At 37.9% G+C, this 23,154-nt stretch overlaps 2 protein-coding genes across 2 annotated transcripts; both read left to right on the forward strand.

Annotated features, from left to right (window-relative positions):
- Positions 1 to 452: 452 nt before the first annotated feature.
- On the forward strand, positions 453 to 10,799 carry LOC118823548 (cathepsin L1-like). The gene is made up of 9 exons (XM_036593239.1): positions 453 to 545; positions 1,798 to 1,898; positions 5,428 to 5,570; positions 5,693 to 5,887; positions 6,250 to 6,441; positions 6,882 to 7,044; positions 7,741 to 7,849; positions 10,033 to 10,134; positions 10,569 to 10,799. Exons 2-8 carry the CDS (start codon positions 1,799 to 1,801, stop codon positions 10,130 to 10,132), a joined length of 1,002 nt encoding a protein of 333 aa, XP_036449132.1. The 5' UTR covers positions 453 to 545; position 1,798; the 3' UTR covers positions 10,133 to 10,134; positions 10,569 to 10,799.
- A 3,241-nt stretch (positions 10,800 to 14,040) lies between these two features.
- LOC118823560 (cathepsin L1-like) lies at positions 14,041 to 22,026 on the forward strand. Its single transcript, XM_036593252.1, has 8 exons — positions 14,041 to 14,143; positions 15,818 to 15,960; positions 16,083 to 16,277; positions 17,263 to 17,454; positions 17,819 to 17,981; positions 18,834 to 18,942; positions 21,439 to 21,540; positions 21,972 to 22,026. Exons 1-7 carry the CDS (start codon positions 14,041 to 14,043, stop codon positions 21,536 to 21,538), a joined length of 1,005 nt encoding a protein of 334 aa, XP_036449145.1. The 3' UTR covers positions 21,539 to 21,540; positions 21,972 to 22,026.
- Positions 22,027 to 23,154: the final 1,128 nt, after the last annotated feature.

Here is a 23,154-nt window from a genome sequence, read left to right on the forward strand (position 1 = left end):
TTTTGTTTTTCAACCCTCCACTTGCATCGACACCTCTTTGGATTGCGTGGTCTCCATTGTAAATTAAAGTGTGATTCCGTTGTCACTAGCTAATTATGTCGTAGTAGTGTAAGGCCTTTCGTCCAGCTCCACAATGAAGGCAATACAACAAATTTACTAACTTAACAGTGAAATAAGATTATAACTACAACAATTATAGAGTTTAAATACAACAAGACTGATGATTCTCTTTTAGAAAAATGAACTGAACAGTATAGACCTGTTTATTTCTATTTCACAGAAATCATCATGTCTTCTCTGAAGGCCTAAAATGACCTGAGGTTTCTACACTGCAGCTGTAATGCATGAAGTCATGTAGTTCTCATCTTTTTTTTTTGGTTTCAGAAAGTTGAAGTTTGTGGTAAGCGTGTATCTGTCAGTATCTTTAGCATAGAGATGAGGATCAGAGTGACAGATGACATCAGATAAAGTCAGCATAAAGCCAATGACAGTGAGGACACTCACTCACACACAGAGCTTCACGCCTGAAGAGCAGATAGATACAGGTAAGCGCATTCAGAGATTTGCACTGAAGGAAAAATGCTAAACTAAAAAACAAAGCAGTGAAAAAATAACTTTTGAGAAACAGAAAAAGGCAGCAGGTAAATATACAAACAACTGAAGCACTATGAAATAAATTGCACAAATTGTAAGATTATAAATGAAGCATTTGTTAATTATCTTGCTACTGTCTGATATGTGAACTTTATGACAAGTAACTAACTAACTAGCTAAATAAATAAAAAAATTAAGAAGAACATACTTATATTTGTACACCTTTTAGAGATTCTACACAATCAGATAATTAAAAAAAATAAATATAATTCAAAAATGACTTTAGACAACATTAGGAAATTATTATTATTATAATAACAATGAAAAAAGAAAAATTATATTATGTATTTTTCTGTTTTTGATGTAATTTGAAAATGCCTGTTGTCCTTTAAATTGTCTGTCAATTTCATGATGAAAGGACCAAAAGAAATGACCCAAACTTACTTGGAAAAAAGTCTGTTTCCATTGACTTAAAGGTAAAATATGTTTTTCCATATATATGTATATATGTATATATGAAAAAACATTTTACCTGTAAGTCATCTATATCTATATATATATATATATATATATATATATATATATATAGATAGATAGATAGATCGTGAAAAAATGGTTACTTCATATTTAAAAAATGTAAATTGTAAGGACTTTGACCTGGATGACAGGAAACATTCATAAAGAATTCCAGGACATGGCACTATTGAAAAAAGGGCCGGGGTTTTAAGTTAGTCACCAGTCTGTCTTTAGATTTTTGGATTTCAATTAAACTCATAAAAGTATGTTAACAGAACAAAAATCTGTATTAATCTTTATTTGTAAGTTTAATTAACTCAATTTATGGCAGCCCACACACTAACTCTTTAAAGTTAAAACCTCTTTTTTTCAGTGTAGGCACACACTAACAGCAGTGAAAAATGCATTCCAGCATCACAGCTGAACAGTGTTTATATGATATGGCTTTCTTACTGAATCCTGTACACTTTATCTGATCACTCATTTCACAACATTCCAACATTAATGCAGGACAGAAACTACATGGCATTGTGAGAAGAAATGAGAGGTTAAAAATACTGGTTCAAAGAGTTTATGTGATCTAAATTTGAAGGATTATTACATTTTTAAACAGTATTTGTTTATTTCCCTTAGGCTGAAATTATTTACATTGTAGGTAATTATTCTGTTCATTCTTACTCTGTGCAGAATGAGGGTTTTGCTTGCTGTCGCTGCTCTTGTGGTTGTGGCCGGTGCAGCCAGTGTCTCTGTGGAGGATCTGGAGTTCAACGCCTGGAAACAGAAGTTTGGTGAGAAATCTACATCAAATCTGCTTCTGTATAACAAAATCTCCACCTCCATTAACAACTCTCCATTGGACAGAAGTATTAGACTAAAATCACATATATTATTTATAATACTTAGCTGTATATATATGAAAGAATTGGATTTTAAAGTCTATTTATTCGATATTTATTGTTTGCTTTGTTTGTATAGAATCACAAACACCCAAAAACCCTTTCCATGATTAAAGGGTTCTCTGCATGGTGAAATGGTTCTTCAGACTGATGTAGAATGTGTTGTAAATGGTTCTATATAGCACCAGAAAGGGTTCTGCTATTGTGACAATGTCAAGCTTGTAACAAAGAAGAACACATTTCAATGCTATATAGAACCATTTTCAAAAGGGTTCTATATAGCACTGTCTACTGCACATTCTCCATTAATCTGAAGAACGCTTTCACCATGTAGAGAACTCTTTAATCATAATCAGGCTTCTTTGGGTGTTCATGGTTCTATATAAAACCATTTTTCTTCACTAAAGAACCCTTGAAGGACCATCTTTTTTAAGAATGTACTGAAACAACATGCAGGAATCCAAACAATCCTTTCAGCAAGGTGGAAAATAAGTTACAAAGATCCAGCAAAATATCAAACACTGGTCAAAACAACCACTAATAGGACTAAACTGTTTCTTTCATGATGTGATCTGGACCACATGGGCTTGAAAGACATGCAGTTCAGTCCATTTCAGAGGAGGTTTTAGGATTTTTGTCCCTCCAGAATCTTTTGTAAATTCACCTGTAAAATGTGAATTTGCTACTTTTTTACTTTTTTATTTAACTTGAGGTTCTATGAACAGAACGTGTTCAGCATGTCTCATAAACGACATCATAAAAAAGCAAAAGAAAAGAAGAGTAAAAACACTGATTGTCACAGACAATGAACACTAATTGTAACAGAAAATGAGAAAATGTATCAAAACAGATGTTTTCCCACTAAGGTCCTTACTAAATTCCTCTGCACATTTCCTCTCAACATTTTATTTGTAGTTTATATATATTCTTAAAGCTAAACAGTCTTTCACTGAAATTCTTCTTTCATAAAACCAAACAAAAATCTATTTTTAAAGCAAAAAAGGTGAAGCTGAAACAAAACATTCTGTGCTGATCATTTTGTGCCCTGATAAACGCTGTTAGAGCTCTGCAGGGCTCGGCCAAATATCAGCTATATTTTTACACTTACAGCATTGAGCTCAGGTTGGATTTAAGCTGCTGTATTTGCTTTTATAAATTAAAATGATTATTATTTTTTACAGTGTATTAGATTAGCCTGAATCTTTCTCTCTTTCTCTCTCTCTCTCTCTCACACACACACACACACACACGCTCCTGCTATTTCTCTCTCACACACATCCTCTCTGACTATATGTTTTTATTGCACCACTTTCTCTCTCTTTCTCTCTCTCTCACACACTCACTCCTGCTCTTTCTCTCTCTTACACACTCTTTCTTCATCTTTTCATTGCGCCTCTCTCTCTCTCTCTCTCTCTCACACACACACTCATGTTCCTGCTCTTTCTATCTCTCACACACCCTCTCTGACTATCTTTTTATTGCACCACTTTCTCGCACTTTCTCTGTTTCTCTCTCGCTCTCTTTCTCTCTCTCTCTCCCTCACACACACACACACACACACTCCTGCTCTTTCTCTCTCACACACCCTCTTTCTTCATCTTTTTATTGCACCACTTTCTGTCTTTTTCTCTCTCTCACACACACGCTCCTGCTTTCTCTCTCTCACACACCCTATCTTTTTATTGCATCACTTTCTCTCACTTTCCCTCTCTTTCTCTCTCACTCTCTCTCTGTCTTTATTTCTATCTTTCTATTGTGCTGCACTCTCTTTTTCTCTCTCCCTCTGAATTTGTCTTTATCTTTTTATTGCGCTGCTTTCTTTCTCCCTTTTTCTCTCTCTCACACTCGCTCTCTCTGTCTTTATCTTTCTATCATGCCGTATGCTCTCTCTTTCTCTCTTTTTTCTCTCTCTCACTTGCCATCTCTGTCTTTATCTATCTATCTTTCTATCGTGCTGTACTCTCTCTCTTTCTCCCTCTTTCTCCCCTCGGCTCTGGTTAAAAATATCCCAGGCCAGGCCAGACCCCTGATCTAGACTGTCAAAACCATCCAGTGTCCAGCTACTTTTAACGTAGATGAGCTGATATGTTATATGTAGTGCTTATTTACCATGGACATTATAATCTGAGCTCAGAAGCCAACATTTTTTAATCAACACAAAACACCAGAAATATCTAGAAATTCAAACGAACGCCGTCAGGGTTTGAGGAAAGCAAACTTTTCTGACAGATGGTAGAGTTTATTTAGCATGCGATACCATGTAGACTGGGTGGGCGGGGCCTGCTGTAGCATGACTTTCCATATAGACCCTTGAAGTTGTGTGTCAATTTGTAGTTGGCATTAGGCCCATATTTGGACTCAAAGCTCAATTTTTCTATGGCAAAAATTAATGGAGTTTTCCAGAAATCATCTCTATCGCGCCTCATCGTTAATAAAAATGTTCAGAACCACATGCATTTTGTCTTGTGTACATATTCCTCCCATATATCACTGGATCCTCTGAATTACGAGGTTGTTAAAAAGTCATGATACTAGTATTGCTACATGCAAGCTAAAGCTACTGCGTATCAGTTTGGCATCACTATGGTGGTTGTATCACTGGTTTGTAAGCCTTTTTCAATGATTACCAGGAGAGTATCAAAAGAGGTTAAAACCACTTGAAAGTTACCAAAGTATGTGATGATAGTATCAAATGTGCAACTTCTTATTAATGCCTATGGATTTAGAGTGAGATTCATAAAAGCTCCTACAGGTGTAATATGTAGGTGTCCCAATACTTTTGTCCATATTCTGTAGCTCTATCAGGCTATCTTTGACTCTTTAAAGACCTCAGAAGAAAAAAATTCATAGGACAAAAATAATCCGCTTTGGAAAAGTTTTGATTACAAAAGGATGCAGCAGAGGCAGTTTTAAAAAAGTTCATTCATTCTTATCATAGATAAAATCTTTTTAGAGCCGGATTTCCTTATGTGTGTTTAAGAGCGTAGCACCAACCACGAAATGATGACAGGACTTCAGTGGTCTATTGGCTGAACGGGCTGTAGGCTGAACTTGAGGTGCATTCAAAAGACATGCACACACTAAACACGGCTTTCCCATGAAATACATTCTTGAAAATGATGGTTCTTCAAGGGTTCTTTAGTAAAGAAAATGGTTCTATATAGCACCAAAAAGAGTTCTTCTATCATTGCAGGCTTGACATAGGAACTGTAGAAGAATCCTTTTTGATGCCATATAGAACCTTTTTCAAAAAGGTTCTATATAGAACCTTTTTCAAAAAGGTTCTATATAGAACCATCTACAGCACATTCTCAATAAGTCTGAAGAACCTGAAACTTTCACTTTTTTACTCACAGCTTATACATTTTCGTGATGTGTTCAGGCCCATTTCCTCCTCAGCATAAAAAATGTTTCCTCTTAGGTAAGAGTTATGCTTCAGTTGAAGAAGAGGCTCAGCGTAAGATCATCTGGCTGGACAATCGTAAGCTGGTCTTGGAGCACAACATGCTGGCTGACCAGGGCCTCAAAAGCTACAGACTCGGCATGAACCACTTTGCAGACATGGTGAGATCTTACATACACAGTTCGCTGAATGTTTTCTTCAGCTCTGTTTATTATGTGCTGTTCAGAAAAGACTCTTGACATCTGGATTGTCACAATCCTCTCACCATCTTCTTCTCCAACAGGACAATCAGGAGTACCAGCAGATGTTTAAGGGCTGCCTGGGATCCTTCAATGAGTCAGTGATCGAGAGTGCAACTACATTCCTCCAACGGGTAGAGGGCGCTGCTCTGCCCAGGAATGTGGACTGGAGGGCTAGGGGCTATGTGACCAGAGTTAAGGACCAAAGTCATTGTGGCTCCTGCTGGGCCTTCAGTGCGGTGAGTTACAGAAGGACAGGTAAAGAGGGAGAACCAGATAGAGGGATTAGTTGAGCGGTACGGCCAAAAATGTGTGACAGTGCAAGTAAACCTACCTTTTGAACTGGTTGTTATACTGGGATGTCCCTTCAGTTTTTAATTAGACCCATCTTTAAGAACCAAAGTCAATCTGAAATATTTTTTATTCTGCAGGAAAACCTAGCCTAAGCTTGCCTATTAAAATTCAGATTGGATCTTCTAGAAAGATTTGGTCATAGATTCTTACAGGATTGAAATAGCGCAGTGGTGTTCAAAATATCCAGCCAAGAGTGGCTCAGCAGTCTCAAACTGTGGTGTTTGTTTCTGTCATCTCTCTCTCTCAGACGGGAGCACTAGAGGGTCAGATGTTCAAGAAGACAAAGAAGCTGGTACGCTTAAGTGAACAGCAGCTGGTGGACTGCTCCGGGAGTTATGGAAACTTTGGCTGTCAAGGTGGTTTCATGGACAAGGCCTTCGAGTACATCATGTACAGTGGAGGCCTGGAGACAGCATACACCTATCCATATCAGGCCAAGGTGAGGCTGCCGTAGATAATAATGCCAAAAGTTTAATTAAAAATATATATTTGTCCTTACACAAAATGTAGTTGATCAGCTAAGACATCTTTATTGTCTCAAGTTTGCTTCTTTAGTTTTGCAATAGAGCTACAAAGCTAATGGAGTTAAGAAGTAATGAAAGCCATCTGATTGCCCATTAGCATGGTGAAAACTGCATAAATATTGTCTATACATTTTTATAACAGTTTGGCAAACAGGTGTGTGATGATTTGACATGCAGTTTGCACAGGGCTAATTTGTGGGGGCTTAATTGTTATCCTTATCGCTCCAGTGAAAAACTTGGTTCATCTACATTTGGGGGGAAATTGTGAGAACATTGATTTTTGAAAGTAACCTTTTAACTTCGAACTGAAGCAGAGGGGTAGCAGCCAATCCTGACTGTTTTCATCTCTCCTCAGGAAGGGCAGTGCAGCTTTAAAAAACAGAGAGCTTGGGCTAAGTGCTCCAACTATAAAGGGGTGTCGCCCACAGAAGCTGCTCTGAAGAACGCTGTGGCCACAATCGGACCTATTTCTGTAGCTATAGATGTCTCTCCTCACAGCTTCCAGTTGTACAAGTCAGGTAACCTGCAGAAAACTGTCACGCTGAACTCATATTCTGTCTTTATTGAGGCATATGTGAGTAAGCTGACCATTTGCAAAATAATGATTGGTTTGTCCCTCAGCCAATCTTCAGAACGAACCTGCAGTGAGAACGATGGTGGCAGTAAATAAGTCAGAATGATTAGATTTAGAAATGGTGCAAAGGTGTCAGTGAACAATGTAGAATGCTTGACTTGTGCTATTCTGATCATCTGGAGCTGTTTTTGTTTCATTTCATTTCTTTTAATTCCTGAAAGTGAAAATGTTTTGGAAGACCAAACTCACAGTTCAGTGTCAAAACTACTAACAGGCAGATTTATACTGGATCTAAGGTTACAGAACACTGTTAAGATCCATTAGCTAATTAGTTAGCTTAGCTGCTAACAATTACCAGATTAAACAGGACTGCTGAGTGCTCACATTTGGGATTAAAAACATTATGTATCAAGATAAATATTAATGCACTCGTACACATGCTATTCTTTATATTGTTTTGTTAGTTTGCTGACAAACTTCACATTAAAGATGATGAGTTCTTCTCAGTACCTAATGTAACATTGCTGTCTGACTATTTAGCATTAGCTCATCTAAAGTATGTCTGATCTGAATATCAAGCCAGTTTATTTTTAAATGATAAAATGTTTCTCCTCTGGGTGCTTCTAACCTGAACTTGCAGGTGTGTATGATGAGCCAGCCTGCAGCACCACTAAGCTGAATCACGCCGTCCTGGCTGTTGGTTACGGCACTGACCAACATGGAAAGGACTACTGGCTGGTCAAGAACAGGTAAACATCACAAAGACAATTCCTGATCACATTACTGTCAGGGACACAGTAGGGAAGGGGTCGCATGTGACTCTTTTACTGCCCTTTTGTGGCTCCATGGCAGAATTTGATTTTTAGGTAAAAATACAATAATCATCCTTTGCAGTAAAATAAAGCTCTCCTGATCATTCTAACACAGTTTTAACAATAAATGGTCTTAAACACTGGAGTTAGTGTGGCCTATATCTGCTAGTTCATCCTTTAACCCTGTAGGTTGGCAGACTGCTGGTCACCATAGCAACACAGACATCAATCTTGTCTAGCTAGTAGCTAAAGAAAAGGCAAAGAGAGAGATTTAAGACGAACGTCGATAATTTGAAGACAAATAGACTTATGGACCCTTTTCACAATGAGTCATGATTACTTCCAGTTTAAGCGTTAGATTAAGAAGTGGATAGAAGCACTGCTTTAACTGTAAACAGAGCTAAATGCTGTATGTGTGTGATAGCCTTGTTTTTACTGCAGTCTCTGTGTCTTTGTAAAACGTGCCAGCGATTTCTGTAATATTTCTGTTTAAAAAAGAAAGAAGAACTTTTATATGTAGAATGAATTTGATTGACTCTGCTTTTATTAAGCTAGCTATGCTGGCCAGAAGCCATTGCTGACAATAGCTATTATCCCAAACTGGATTACCCAGCTGACATCAAGCAGCTTTCTGCATCACCAGTGAATTTTCTACTCAACTTTAAAAAGCTAATGCAGGAAATAAACCATCAACGAAATAATTCTTACATAATCAGCTTGATTCAAGCAGCTAGTGTTAGCTGAAACATTATGTCAGAGACCTTATATGGCTCTTCCCAGATTACAAACAACTAGCTAGCTATGTCAGAAAATGGAAGTCAAAATGTCACAGCATAATCTCAATGCTAAGTCAGCTAGGAGTCGCATTTTTGATTGAGCAGTGAAAGGTGGATGTTATCTAAAGTATTGCTTCAAAAATTGTCATGAAACTAAAAGAACGATGCTGTTTGGCAGATCGCTAACATAGCTAGCCAGCTAGCTTTAAAGCTTGCTACTCATATGAAGCTGGTGTTCTTGCTAATGACCTCATTTAAACTCTACCAAATTCATGCTACATATAAAAGTTCTTTCTTTGAAAACAGAAATAATACAGAAATGGCTGTTGTACAAAGACAGAGAGACTACTTGATGTGAGGCAGCTGCAGGGCTACACCACACATACAGCATTTTAGCTCTGTTTAAAGTTAAATCAGTGCTTCAATCCACTTCCTATTCTCACTATTTGTCATGACGGTGCACGAAAACTAAGATATGTCTGTTGTAGCCCAGCGTGTGAGCATTATAGTACATTACTATAACATTTAGGCATTGCTTCTGCAGTAGTTATATGGAGCAGAAGTTAGTTTTACCCTGCTAGCACTTTAAGTAGTAGGAAGTAATCACAACTCCTTGTGAAATAGGATGTCTTTATAATCGCTCCAGCTGGTTTCCTGATACATTTAATCTGCCACAAGAAACTGTCAAACATCATCTAGTCATGAAGCTGAAGTCAGCTTCTCATCTGCCAGCTTTTTGTTAGAATTTTCCTGTTACACCTTAAATGGTGCCTGACGCAGCAGAATGTAACTGCTGCATCATTTCAGGTGTAATGTGAAAATTCAAACAAGAAGTTGACAGATGAGAAGCGTTGAGAGACATTTTACATTAAGAGACATTTTACAAGAGACAACTTTTGTGGAACACTTTCCTGCCGGAGATGTGAGAAAGCAGCTATAGCTGAGCTAAATATTAAAGCAGAGCAAAGTATGTCTGCATTTTTGTTTATGTTAATGTTTTTTTTTGTCTATACTAGTACTTTAGCACATACTGAGACATATTTACAACCAAGATGGCAAAATGGACATAAGAAGTTGTGGCTCCAAAGGTGGTCTGATTTTTGTTGAAAGGACTAAATGGCACTTCTTAACATTTGGGTTGCGACCCCTGCAGGAGGGGAAAGTAATTTAGTCAGAAGACAAAGATGAATATCTCACATTTACTTTGCAGCTGGAGAGTTAACTGGGGTGTTTACAGTGCGTGTATGAAGCATAAATAGATGTGCAACATAGTTTGGAAGAGTATTGTGTTTTAATAAGAAGGCAAAAATAAATACCCAACACTGACAGTAATTTGTTTTGCAGCTGGGGTACTGTGTGGGGTGATAAAGGCTACATCAAGATGTCCAGGAACAAGAGGAACCAGTGTGGTATTGCCTCATATGCCGTCTACCCTGTGGTTTAAAGGTATAACTTCATTAAAAATGTCAGTCCTCATCCACACAGATCTACACTGTTGAGTTCAGCTCCAGCTTCCTGTTTCAGATGCTGAAGAAAATGTAATGCAGATGTAGTGTGCCAGTAATTAAGAGTTTGAATGGCCATTGAAAATCGAGTTACTTGTGCTGTTTTTCACGTCACTGTAGCTGTGCACAATTGCTCTTGTGACCCAAAAATGTTTTATAGTTAATCACATTCCCTAACAGTTTGTATTGTGTATAGAAGACGTTTTAGTGATTCCAGTTGAATCTGAACTTCAGGTCAGTGGATCTCCTGGAACTGAGATGGGATCTCTAGAATTAGAACTGAACTACATCAATGAATATGCTGTATCTCTAGCTATAATACAACATTAATGAGTAGCATGTGAATTAATTCTGTTACATGTTGTTTTTCTACAGACTGGAGAGAGACAGAATCTTGAAAACCTCAGGAAGGAAGTTCTGGCCAAAAAAAAATGTTTCCTTTACTTTCCTTTTCCTCTGATTACCTTTCCTTTCTTTTTTCACTTCTTTTAAAGCAGATTAAGCATTAGATAAGCATTATACTTTCTAAAAATACAAATGAATGAAGTGTGAAATATTCCTGTTTCTGACTGCTCAAAAACAAAATAAACTATCAGCATTCATAAAATCTATGATGGCTGTAATTTATTCCAGCTCCTCACACCAGCACACACGTACACACTTATTATGATCCAGCGGCACAATGTTGTTATGTAGAGTTTATTTCAGTGTATAAGTGAGCCAGACTACCTGATTTCTAGTTTAAATCGTTTTAATATGCAAGTCTTCTTATTAGGTCAGCTTTTTAAATGACACCACCATATGTGCAAACCAACAGGCTAGTTTAGATCTCTCCTCTTTGATCTCCTTTTTAAGGTGAAATGGAACTACAGTTCACTGGCCTGTAAGCACTAGGCAGCACTATGAAGCTGGACTGTTAGTGTCCACTGGGCAATAAGACCGAACTAGGGTGCTGGGTGCCAGCTTTTACATGCCCACCGGAGCACTATGCAATGTTTGGGTGCAGAGGCACTGAGCAGTATAAGGGTACTAGAGTATTAGGTGGCGCTAGGAAGATGGGCACTAGGCTTTGGGGGCCCTCTGGGGTATTTGGTAGTGCTACAGAGCTTGATACCAGCTTGTTGATGCCCTTTGGAGCACTAGGTGGCACTATAGAGCTACTTACTTGCTCACTGGTGTCTTCTGGGCCAGTCAATAAGTAATAATTATTATGTTAATGATTACCTATAAAATGTAATAATAAAATTGATATTATGTTCATATTTTTAATGAGCATTTCTACTAACTATATCAGAGCCATAGACATTATTATTGTTATTTTATCATTTTATACTATTAAGCTATAATTTTAAAACCATTTAAACTCTCAAGGTGTGGAGAGAGCTCTTTCTGTCTCTGTCACTCTCACCATGAAAGGATATCAGTATACATGGTGGTTTTCTCACCTACACACAGTGACTCATCACTTGTTGTTTTATTGTCCAAAAGCAGTAACGGGGCAGTTTTCTCACGTTAAACACGGCTTCATAACCCCCGGTCTAGTGAGCAGCAGACTATCAAATGTTGTCCCTTCCTTAAAATTCAAACACCTTTTTTATAATCTCTCCTTATTTTAGCCACATTTGTCAGCCTGCTTTCCATGCATCATACTTTTGATTGATACTACACTACTTTGCTTTGTGTGACTTCTTTGAAAAATTAACACATAAGCATAGTAAATAAATTATATATTCACAGTGTTACAGTCAAGTCCATATGTATTTGGACAGTGACACACACACACACACACACACACACACACATTTTCTAAGTCACTTATCATGCATGTCTTTGGACTGTGGAAGGAAACCCACACTGACACTGGAAAACATGCAAACTCCACACAGAAAAGAATTACAGACATCCAGTTTTGTCTTCAGTAAGTGAAGAGGGTGGTCAATTGGGTCAAAATCAGGCGATTGACTCAGCCATCTAAGAATATTCTATTTCTTTGTCTTAAGAAGCTCTTGGCTTATTTTCACAGTAAATTTTTGGTTAATATTCATCTGTACCATGAAGCACTGTCCTGTCATTTGTGCAGTATTTGACTCAATCTGAGCAGAAAATGTAGCTCTATACACTTCAGAATTCATCCTGCCACATCTATCAGCAGTTACAGCATCAATAAACACTGGTTACCCAGTTCCATTGGCAACCATACATGCCCATGTTATAACACTACCTCCACCATGTTTCACAGATGATGTGGTATGCTTTGGATCATGACCCCTTCTTTTTTTTCACTTCTCTTCCCATCATTCTGGTGCAAGTTAATTATGGCTTCATCTGTCAAAAGAATCTTGTTCCAGAACTGGGCAGACTTTTTTTAGATGTTTTCTAGCAAAGTCTAATCTGGCCTTTCTCTTCTTGATTGTTAGCAAGTTAGATTGTGAAGTAAAGCCTCTGTATTTACCTTCATGAAGGAGTCTTTTGATTGTAGACTTTGATAATTGATAACTTGATATTGTGAATGGGTTTTTCTTCACAACAGAAAGAAAAATATCATCATCCACTTTAATTGACTTCCATGGTCTTCCAGGTTTTTGGTGTTGTTGAGCTCACCAGCTCCTTCTGTTTGAGAATGTACCAAATTGTTGATTTGGCCACTGACCAATGGTGATTTGACCACTGCTATTCACTGCTATTTGACCACTACTTTTCACTAATGTCTCTCGAAAAGATAAGTTTTGTTTTTCAACCCTCCATTTACATCGACACCTCTTTGGATTGCATGATTCTATTGTAAATCAAAGTGTGATTCCGTTGTCACTAGCTAATTATGTAGGTAGTGTAAGGCCTTTGGTCCAGCTCCACAATGAAGGCAATACAACAAATTTACTAACTTAACAGTGAAATAAGCTTATAACTACAATAATTATAGAGTTTAAATACAACAAGACTGATGATTCTCTTTTAGAAAAATGAACTGAACAGTATAGACCTGTTCATTTTTATTTCACAGAAATCATCATGTCTTGTCTGAAGGCCTAAAATGACTAACTAACTAACTAAATAACTAACTAACTAGCTAAATAAATGAATAAATAAATAAATAAATAAATAAATAAATAAATTTCAGAAGAACATGCTTGTAGTTTTTACACATTTTAGGGATTCAGATAATTAAATTATCAGATAATATATATATATATTATATATATATATATATATATATATATATATATAATATTTCGAAAATGACATTAAATAACATTAGGAAATGATTAATAATAACAATAATAATAATAATAATAATAAATAAAAAGAAAAATTATATGGTGTCTTCATTTTTGTCATTTTTCTGTTTTTGATGTAATTTGAAAATGCCTGTTGTTTTTAGATTTTAATTGAACTTCTAAAAGTAACTTAACAGAACAGAAATCTTTATTAATCTGTATCTGCTCCTGTAAGTTTAATTAACTCAAAATTTATGGCAGCCCAAACACTAACTCTTTAAAGTTAAAACTTCTTTTTTTCAGTGTAGGCACACACTAACAGCGGTGAAAATGCTGTTTTTAAGCCTAAAGCTTGGATGCATTCCAGCATCACAGCTGAACAGTGTTTATATGATATGGCTTTCTTACTGTATCCTGTAGTTTATCTGATCACTCATTTCACAACATTAATGCAGGACAGAAACTACATGGCATTGTGAAAAGAAATAAGAGGTTGAGAATATGATTCATTGAGTTTATGTGATCTAAATTTGAAGGATTATTACATTTTTAAACAGTATTTGTTTATTTCCCTTAATCTGAAATTATTTACAGTGTAGGTAATTATTCTGTTCATTCTTACTCTGTGCAGAATGAGGGTTTTGCTTGCTGTCGCTGCTCTTGTGGTTGTGGCCACAAGTGCAGCTAGTGTCTCTGTGGAGGATCTGGAGTTCAACGCCTGGAAACAGCAGTTTGGTGAGAAATTTACATCACATCTGCTTCTTTTTTTCACGAACAACTCTCCATCAGGTAGAGGCATTAGACTAAAATCACATATATTATTTAGAATAGCAGTATATATCTGAAAGAATTGGATTTTAAAGTCTCTTTATTCGAGCAGTGTGTTTATTTGTTTGGTAAGTGTTTATTTGTTTGCTTTGTTTGTATAGAACCACTAACACCCAAAAACCCTTTCCATGATTAAAGGGTTCTCTGCACGGTGAAATGGTTCTTCAGATCAAGCATTTTGTCTTGTGTAAATATTCCTCCCATATATCACTGGATCCTCTGAATTACAAGGTAGTACAAGGTAGATGATAATATCAAATGTATACTATATGGACAAGGCATTGGGACACCCCTCCTAATTATTGAGTTCGGGTGTTTCAGCCACACCCATTGCTAACAGGTGGATTAAATTAAGCACATAGCCTTGCAGTCTCCATAGACAAACACTGGCAGTAGAATGGGTCGCACTGAAGAGCTCAGTGACTTTAAACAGTGAAATTTCTGCCCTGCTAGATCTGCCCCTGTCAACTGTAAGTACTATTATTATGAAATGGAAGCACCTATGAGGAACAACATCTCAGCCAGAATTGCATGTGTGTAGTGGGAACAGTTTGGGGAAGGCCCTTTTCTGTTCCAGCATGATTTTTCTGTAGAAAACTTCCCAGAAGAATGGAAGCTATTATAGCTGCAAAGGGGGAACAACTCCATATTAATGCCAATGGATTTAGAGTGAGATTCATAAAAGCTCCTTGTAGGTGTAATGTGTTGGTGTCCCAATACATACATACATACATACATCATCTAAACCGCTTTTCCTTCTGGGTCGTGGTGGGGTGCTGGAGCCTATCCCAGCCGTCATTGGGCGGAAGGCAGGTGTCCCAATACTTTTGTCCATATTCTGTAGCTCTATCAGGTAAACCAGTCTCTTTGACTCTTTAAAGACCTCATAATTCAGAGGATCCAGTGAAATTCATAGGACAAAAATGATCACCTTTGGAACATTTTTGATTACAAAAGGATGTGACAGATGCAGTTTTAAAAAAGTTCATTCATTCTTATTATAGATAAAATCTTTTTAGATCCAGATTTCCCTATATGTGTTTAAAAGCGTAGCACCAACCACAAAATGATGACATGACTTCAGTGGTCTATTGGCTGAACAGGCTGTAGGCTGAACTTGAGGTGCATTCAAAAGACATGCACACACTAAACACGGCTTCCCCATGAAATACATTCTTGAAAATGATGGTTCTTCAAGGGTTCTTTAGTAAAGAAAATGGTTCTATACAGAACCATGAACACTCAACGAACCCTTTGCATGATTAAAGGGTTCTTTGCATGATGAAATGGTTCTTCAGATTGATGTGTTGTATATGATTCTATAGAACCTTTTTAAAAAAGGTTCTATATAGCACCAAAAGGGTTCTTCTATCATTGCAGGCTTGACATAGAAACTATAGAAGAATCCTTTTTGATGCCATATCGAACCTTTTTCAAAAAGGTTCTATATAGAACCACCTACAGCACATTCTCCATCAATCTAAAGAACCTGAAACTTTTACTTTTTTACTTGCAGCTTATACTTTTTCGTGATGTGTTCAGGCCCATTTCCTCCTCAGCATAAAAAATGTTTCCTCTTAGGTAAGAGTTATGGTTCAGTTGAAGAAGAGTCTCAGCGTAAGATCATCTGGCTGGACAATCGTAAGTTGATCCTGGAGCACAACATGCTGGCTGACCAGGGCCTCAAAAGTTACAGACTCGGCATGAACCGCTTTGCAGATATGGTGAGATCTTATATACACGGTTCACTGAATCTTTTCTTCAGCTCTGTTTATTATGTGCTGTTCAGTAAACATTCTTGATATCTGGATTGTCACAATCCTCTCACCATCTTCTTCTCCAACAGGACAATCAGGAGTACCAGCAGATGTTTAAGGGCTGCCTGGGATCCTTCAATGAGTCAGAGATCGAGAGTGAAAGTACATTCCTTCAACAGGAAGAGGGTGCTGCTCAATCCAGGAATGTGGACTGGAGGGCTTGGGGCTATGTGACCAGAGTTAAGGACCAAAGTCACTGTGGCTCCTGCTGGGCCTTCAGTGCGGTAAGTTAAAGAAGGACAGGTAGAGGGAGAACAGGATGGAGGGATTAGTTGAAGTAGCAGTGAGTGGTAAGGCCAAAAATGTGTGACAGTGCAAGTAAACGTACCTTTTGAGCTGGTTGTTTGTAGCATGGCATGTGCTACCTGGGCTCAAGGAGGACGCTAGAGGCAGGGTTCAGTGTTGCAGCAGCCATATTTTATTTCCCAAATAAACACAAAGCAAACAAAACCAAATAATCAAAGCTCTGCTAAGCTGGCCACTTTTCAGTGGCTTTCAACGAACTAGACTTTTCAGTCTTTTTACTCAAGCTTTTCAGCTCCTTAGTTCTCTGCTGCTGCTTGTCCCTCTCTCTCTTGTTCTGTTCCCTCTCAGCTTTTTTAAAAGGTGCCCTGAGCCGAGAGGGAACGAGAGCTTGCCACTCCGCCTCCCCGTCACCGCCCCCAACTTGCACCTCGGCCGCCTGGGTCGAACGTGATGTGTATTGAAACGGCCTCACTGCGTGTCAGGGCCGCCCTGGCTCGGGCAGCGGACATCGGGACTTGCTCGTGCCTCTTGTAGCTGGCACCGTCCTCCTCCCCTCAGCGGAGCTCGGGCTTTGCGCTCTGCCCCCTCCACACTCGCATCTCTCTCCCTGCCCTCTTCGCCGAGGTACGTCGCCGCTGGGTAGCTGGGTAGTTGGGCCCCGCCTTCCTGCTGGGTCTTGTGCCACATTGTTGTACTGGGATGGCCCTTCGGTTTTTAATTAGACCCAACTTAAAGAACCAAAGTCAATCTGAAATATTTTTTATTCTGCAGGAAAAGCTAGAACATGAAATGCAGATATTAGTCTCTTACACTGCTTATTAATATTCAGATTGGGTCTTATAGAAAGATTTGGTCATTGATTCCTACAGGATTGAAACAGCGAGGTGTTCAAAATAGCCAGCCAAGAGTGGCTCAGGAGTCTCAAAATGTGGTGTTTGTCCATGTCATCTGTCTCTCTCTCAGACGGGGGCACTAGAGGGTCAGATGTTCAAGAAGACAAAGAAGCTGGTAAGCTTAAGTGAACAGCAGCTGGTGGACTGCTCCGGGAGTTATAGAAACCATGGCTGTCAAGGTGGTTGGCCGCACTGGGCCTTCGAATACATCAAGTCCAGTGGAGGCCTGGAGACAGCATACACTTATCCATATCAGGCCAAGGTGAGGCTTCAGTTGTTAATAATCCCAAAATTTTAATTAAAAATAAATAAATTTGTCCGTATACCAAATGTAGTTGATCAGCTAAGATATCGTGATTGTCTGAAATTTGCTTATGTCCATACATTTTTGCCCATTTTTATAACAGTTTAGCAAACAGCTTTGTGATGATTTGGCATGCAGTTTGCACAGTGCTAATTGGTGGGGTCTTAGTTGCCTTATAGCTCCAGTGAATTTTTTTTTGTTTTGTTACAGTTCATCTACATTTGGGATGAAGGGAAAAGTTTGGAAATTTTTTGAAAGTATCTTTTTGAACTTTGAACCAGAGAGTTAGCAATCCATCCTAATTGTTTCCATCTCTCTTCAGGAAGGGCAGTGCAAGTTTAGAAATCAGAGAGCTTGGGCTAAGTGCTCCGGCTATAGAAAGGTGCAGCACACAGAAAACGCTCTGAAGAATGCTTTGGCCACAATCGGACCTATTTCTGTAGCTATAGATGTCTCCCAACACAGCTTCCAGTTCTACAAGTCAGGTAATCCTCAGAAAACAGTCCCACGTGTACTCTCGACCATATTCTGTCTTTGTCGAGGCATATATGAAGAAATTGACTACTTGCAACATAGTGATTTTCCCAATCACAAATGTCTCTAAACATTTCTTCCTCTGTCAAAAAAGGAAGAACACTTCAGAATAAATGTGCTGTGACAACAGCAGTGGAAAGAAATCAGAATGATTAGAGTAAGAAATGGTGGAAAGGTGTCAGAGAAGAGAATACAATGTTTGACTCACACTATCCTGATCATCTGGAGCTGTTTTTATTTCATTTCATTTCTTTTAATTCCTGAAAGTGAAAATGTTTTGGAAGATCAAACTCACAGCTCACAAACTACTAACAGGCAGACTTACACTGAATATTAAGATCTGTTAACTAATTAGTTAACTTTTCTTAGCTTAGTGGCTGACAGTTACCAGATTAAAGAGGACTGTAGAGCGCTCACATTTGGGATTAAAAACATTATGTATCAAGATAAATATTAATGCACTCGTACACATGCCATTCTTTATATTGTTTTGTTAAAGTTTGCTGACAAACCTCACATTAAAGATGGTGAGTCCTTCTCAGTACCAAATGTACATTGCTCATTGATTATTTAGCATTAGGTCATCTGAAGCTTTTGCTGCTAAGACCTCCTTCTTATTAGACATGAAAATCTAATCCTTTACCATCGAGATGCCTAATATATTTGCCTAAATTAATATTAACATGGTTTCCAGAATCCATTTTTGTCACTCAAATGATGTATGTCTGATCTGAATATCAAGCCAGTTTATTTTTGAATGATAAAATGTTTCTCCTCTGGGTGCCTCTAACCTCAATTTGCAGGTGTGTATGATGAGCCAGCCTGCAGCACCACTAAGGTGACTCATGCTGTCCTGGTTGTTGGTTACGGCACTGACCAACATGGAAAGGACTACTGGCTGGTCAAGAACAGGTAAACATCACAAAGACAATTCCTGATCACATTACTGTCAGGGACACAATAGGGAAGGGGTCGGCAACATTCGGCTCAGGAGCCGCATGTGGCTCTTTTACTGCCCTGTTGTGGATCCACAGTAGAATTAGATTTTTAGGTAAAAATAAAATAATCATCCTTTTCAGTAAAATGAAGCTCTGCTGATCATTCAAACAGTTTTAACAATAAATATTCTTAAATGCTGGACACAATACAGACAACAATCTTGTCTAGCAATGAGTCATGATTTTTTCCTATTTAAGCATTAGCAGGGTAAAACTCAATTTCCATATAACTACTGCAGAAGTGATGGCAAAATGTTATACTAGTGTACATTAATGCTCAAACACTGAGCTACAACAGCGATATTTTAGATTTCCTGCACTATCATGACAAACAGCGAGATAAAGTAGTGGATAGGAGCACTGATTTAACTGTAAACAGAGCTAAATGCTGTTTGTGTGTGATAGCCTTGCTTTTACTGCAGTCTCTGTGTTGTTGTACAAAGTGTGAGTTCTGTAATTTTTCTGTTGAAAAAAGAAAGAAGAACTTTTATATTTAGTATGAATTTGATAGACTCTGTTTATATTAAGCTAGCTATGCTGGCCAGAAGTCATTGCTAACAACAGCTATCCCAAACTGGATTACCCAGCTAACATCAAGCAGCTTCCTGCATCACCAGTGAATTTTCTACGTTAAAAAACTAATGCAGGCAATAAACAGTCAACAAAATAATTCTTACATAACCAGCTAGATTCAAATAGCTAATGTTAGCTGACACATCAGAGACCTTACATAGATGGCTCTTCCCAGATTACAAACAACTAGCTAGCTATGTCAGAAAATGGAAATCAGAATGTCACAGCATTACCTCAATGCTAAGATACAAGTTAGCTGGGAGTGACATTTTTGATTGAGCAGTGAAAGGTGGATGTTATCTGAAGTATTGCTTCAGAAATTGCAATGAAACTAAAGGAATGATGCTGTTTGGCAGTTCGCTAACATAGCTAGCCAGCTAGCTTTAAAGTTTGCAACTCATATGAAGCTGGTGTTCCTGCTAATGACCTCATTTAGACTCTCTTCGAGCTTATGGTAGGCTATCAGAATACAGTTGTTAATTAGCTAGCCTACCATAAGCTAAAAGAGAGTTTAAATGAGGTCTGTCAAATAGACTCTACATATAAATCAGAAATCACTGGCATACTATAAATATGTCACACGTTAGCCAGCTGGTGCCAGCAGCTAATGAAAACTAGCTTCCTTGTTTAGGAATACAGCTACAGTTAGCAATGGCTTGTAGCATAGCTAGGTACATCTAAACAAAGTCTACCAAATTCATGCTACATAGAAAAGTTCTTCTTTCTTTTGAAAACAGAAATAATACAGAAATGGCTGCTGTACAAAGACAGAGAGACTACTTGATGTGAGGCAGCTGCAGGGCGACACCACACATACAGCATTTTAGCTCTGTTTAAGGTTAAATCAGTGCTTCCATTCACTTCCTATTCTCACTATTTGTCATGACGGTGCACGAAAACAAAGATATGTCTGTTGTAGCCCAGTGTGTGAGCATTATAGTACATTACTATAACATTTAGTCATCGCTTCTGCAGTAGTTATATGGAGTGGAAGTTAGTTTTACCCTGCTAACGCTTAAAGTAGTAGGAAGTAATCACAACTCCTGGTGAAATAGGCCCATTTGTGTTTATAATCACTCCAGCTGGTTTCCTCATACATTTAATCTACCACAAGAAACTGTAAAACATCATATAGTCATGAAGCTGAAATCAGCTTCTCATTCGCCAGCTTCTTGTTCAAATTTTCTTCTTACATCTTAAATGGTGCCTGAAACAGCAGAATGTAACTGCTGCCTCATCTAAGATGTAACGGAAAATTCGAACAAGAAGTTGGCAAATGAGAAACGACTTTAGCCTCGCAAAAAGTTGAACGTTCACAGACATTTTACAAGAGACAACTTTTGTGGAACAGTTTCCTGCCGGAGATACGAGAAAGCAGCTATAGCTGAGCTAAATATTAAATATTTCTAAAATATTTAGAAATATTTAATATTTAGCTATTTAAAATAGCTAAATATTAGTATTTCTGCATTTTTGTTTATATTAATGTTATTTTTTTAGTCTATACTAGAGCTTTAGCACATACTGAGACATATTTAAAGCCAAGATGGTAAAATGGACATAAGAAGTTGTGGCTCCCAAGGTGGTATGATTTTTGTTGAAAGGACTAAATGGCTCTTCTTCACATTTGGTTGTGACCCCTGCAGAAGGGGAAAATTAATTTAGTCAGGAGACAAAGATGAATATCCAACATTTACTTTGCAGCTGGAGAGTTAACTGGGGTGTTACAGTGCATGTATGAAGCATAAACAGATGTGAAACATAGTCTGGAAGAGTATTGTGCTTTAATAAGAAGGCAAAAATAAATACCCAACACTGACAGTAATTTATTTTGCAGCTGGGGTACTGTGTGGGGTAATAGAGGCTACATCAAGATGTCCAGGAACAAGAGGAACCAGTGTGGTATTGCCACATATGCTTACTACCCTGTGGTTTAAAGGTATAACGTCATTAAAGTTGTCAGTCCTCATCCACACAGATCTACACTGTTGAGTTCAGCTCCAGCTTCCTGTTTCAGGCACTGAAGAAAATGTAATGCAGATGAAGTATGCATAACATTTTATGGCCATTGAAAATCTAATTACTCGTGCCGTTTTTTCATGTCACTGTAGCTGTGCACAATTGCTCTTGTGACCCAAAAATGTTTTATAGTAAGTCACATTCCTTTTAACAGTTTGAATTGTGTATAGAAGTAGTTTTAGTGATTCCAGTTGAATCTGAACTTTGCAGGTCAGTGAATCTCCTGGAGCTGAGATGGGATCTCTAGAATTATAACTGAACTACATCAATGAATATGCTGTATCTCTAGCTATAATACAACATTAAGGAGTAGCATGTGAATTAATTCTGTTCAATGTTGTTTTTCTACAGACTGGAGAGAGACAGAATCTTGAAAACCTCAAGAAGGAAGTTCTGGCCAAAAAAACTTTTATTATCCTTTTCCTCTGATTCCTTTCCTTTCTTTTTTCACTTCTTTTAAAGCAGATTAAGCATTAGATAAGCATTATACTGTCTTAGAACACAAATTAATCTGTGTGAAATACTGTTTCTGACTGTTCAAAACAAAATAAACTCTCAGCATTCATAAAATCTATAATGGCTGTAATTCATTCCAGCTCCTCACACCAGCACACATGTGCACACTCATTATGATCCAGCGGCACAATGTTGTTATGTAGAGTTTATTTCAGTGTATAAGTGAGCCAGACTACCTGATTTCTAGTTTGCATAGTTTTAATATGCAAGTCTACTTATAAGGTCAGCTTGTTAAATGGGTGTCTCCATTGCACCACCATGTGAGGAAATCAACAGGCTAGTTTAGATCTCTCCTCTTTGATCTCCTTTTCAAGGTGAAATGGAGTTCACTGGCCTGTAAGCACCAGGCAGCACTATGAAGCTGGACTGTTAGTGTCCACTGGGCAATAAGACCAAACTAGGGTGCTGGGTGCCAGCTTTTATATGCCCACCGGACCACTATATAATGTGGCACTAAGCAGTGTAAGGGTACTAGAGTACTAGGTGGCACTAGGAAGCTGGGCACTAGGCTTTTGGGGCCCTCTGGGGTATTTGGCAGTGCTACAGAGCTGGATGCCAGCTTGTTGATGCCCTTTGGAGCACTAGGTGGCACTATAGGGCTACTTACTTGCTCACTGTTCAACAAGTAATAATTAATATTAAGTCAACTAGTAATAATTAATATTAATAATCATTATACAATATAATAATTAATAAAATAAATATTTTTATATTAATCTTTTAAATGAGCATGACTACTAATTATAGGTATCATAGACATTATTATTGTTATTATTTTATATAAGCTATACTTTTAAAACTATTTAAACTCTCAGGGTGTGGCGAGAGCTCTTTCTGTCTCTGTCACTATGAAAGGATATCAGTATATACGATTGCTTTCTCACTTACACCCAAAACACAGTGGCTCATCGTTTTCTTGTCCAAAAGCAGTAACGGGGCAGTTTTCTCACATTAAATATTGCCTCACAGCTCCACGCTGACCACTGACTGAAAATTAAACCAAACTTCAACCTTAACT

The sequence above is a fragment of the Colossoma macropomum genome, unplaced genomic scaffold (genome assembly GCF_904425465.1).
Source record: "Colossoma macropomum unplaced genomic scaffold, Colossoma_macropomum, whole genome shotgun sequence".
NCBI lineage: Eukaryota > Metazoa > Chordata > Actinopteri > Characiformes > Serrasalmidae > Colossoma > Colossoma macropomum.

Bases quoted from the DNA above. Each gene is read 5' to 3' on its own strand.
- LOC118823548 (XM_036593239.1), top strand. From the start codon at position 1,799: ATGAGGGTTTTGCTTGCTGTCGCTGCTCTTGTGGTTGTGGCCGGTGCA. The intron at 1,899-5,427 runs GTGAGAAATCTA...GTTTCCTCTTAG, and splicing joins CGCCTGGAAACAGAAGTTTG to GTAAGAGTTATGCTTCAGTT. The intron at 6,442-6,881 runs GTGAGGCTGCCG...ATCTCTCCTCAG, and splicing joins CCTATCCATATCAGGCCAAG to GAAGGGCAGTGCAGCTTTAA.
- LOC118823560 (XM_036593252.1), top strand. From the start codon at position 14,041: ATGAGGGTTTTGCTTGCTGTCGCTGCTCTTGTGGTTGTGGCCACAAGT. The intron at 16,278-17,262 runs GTAAGTTAAAGA...TCTCTCTCTCAG, and splicing joins CCTGCTGGGCCTTCAGTGCG to ACGGGGGCACTAGAGGGTCA. The intron at 17,982-18,833 runs GTAATCCTCAGA...CTCAATTTGCAG, and splicing joins CTTCCAGTTCTACAAGTCAG to GTGTGTATGATGAGCCAGCC.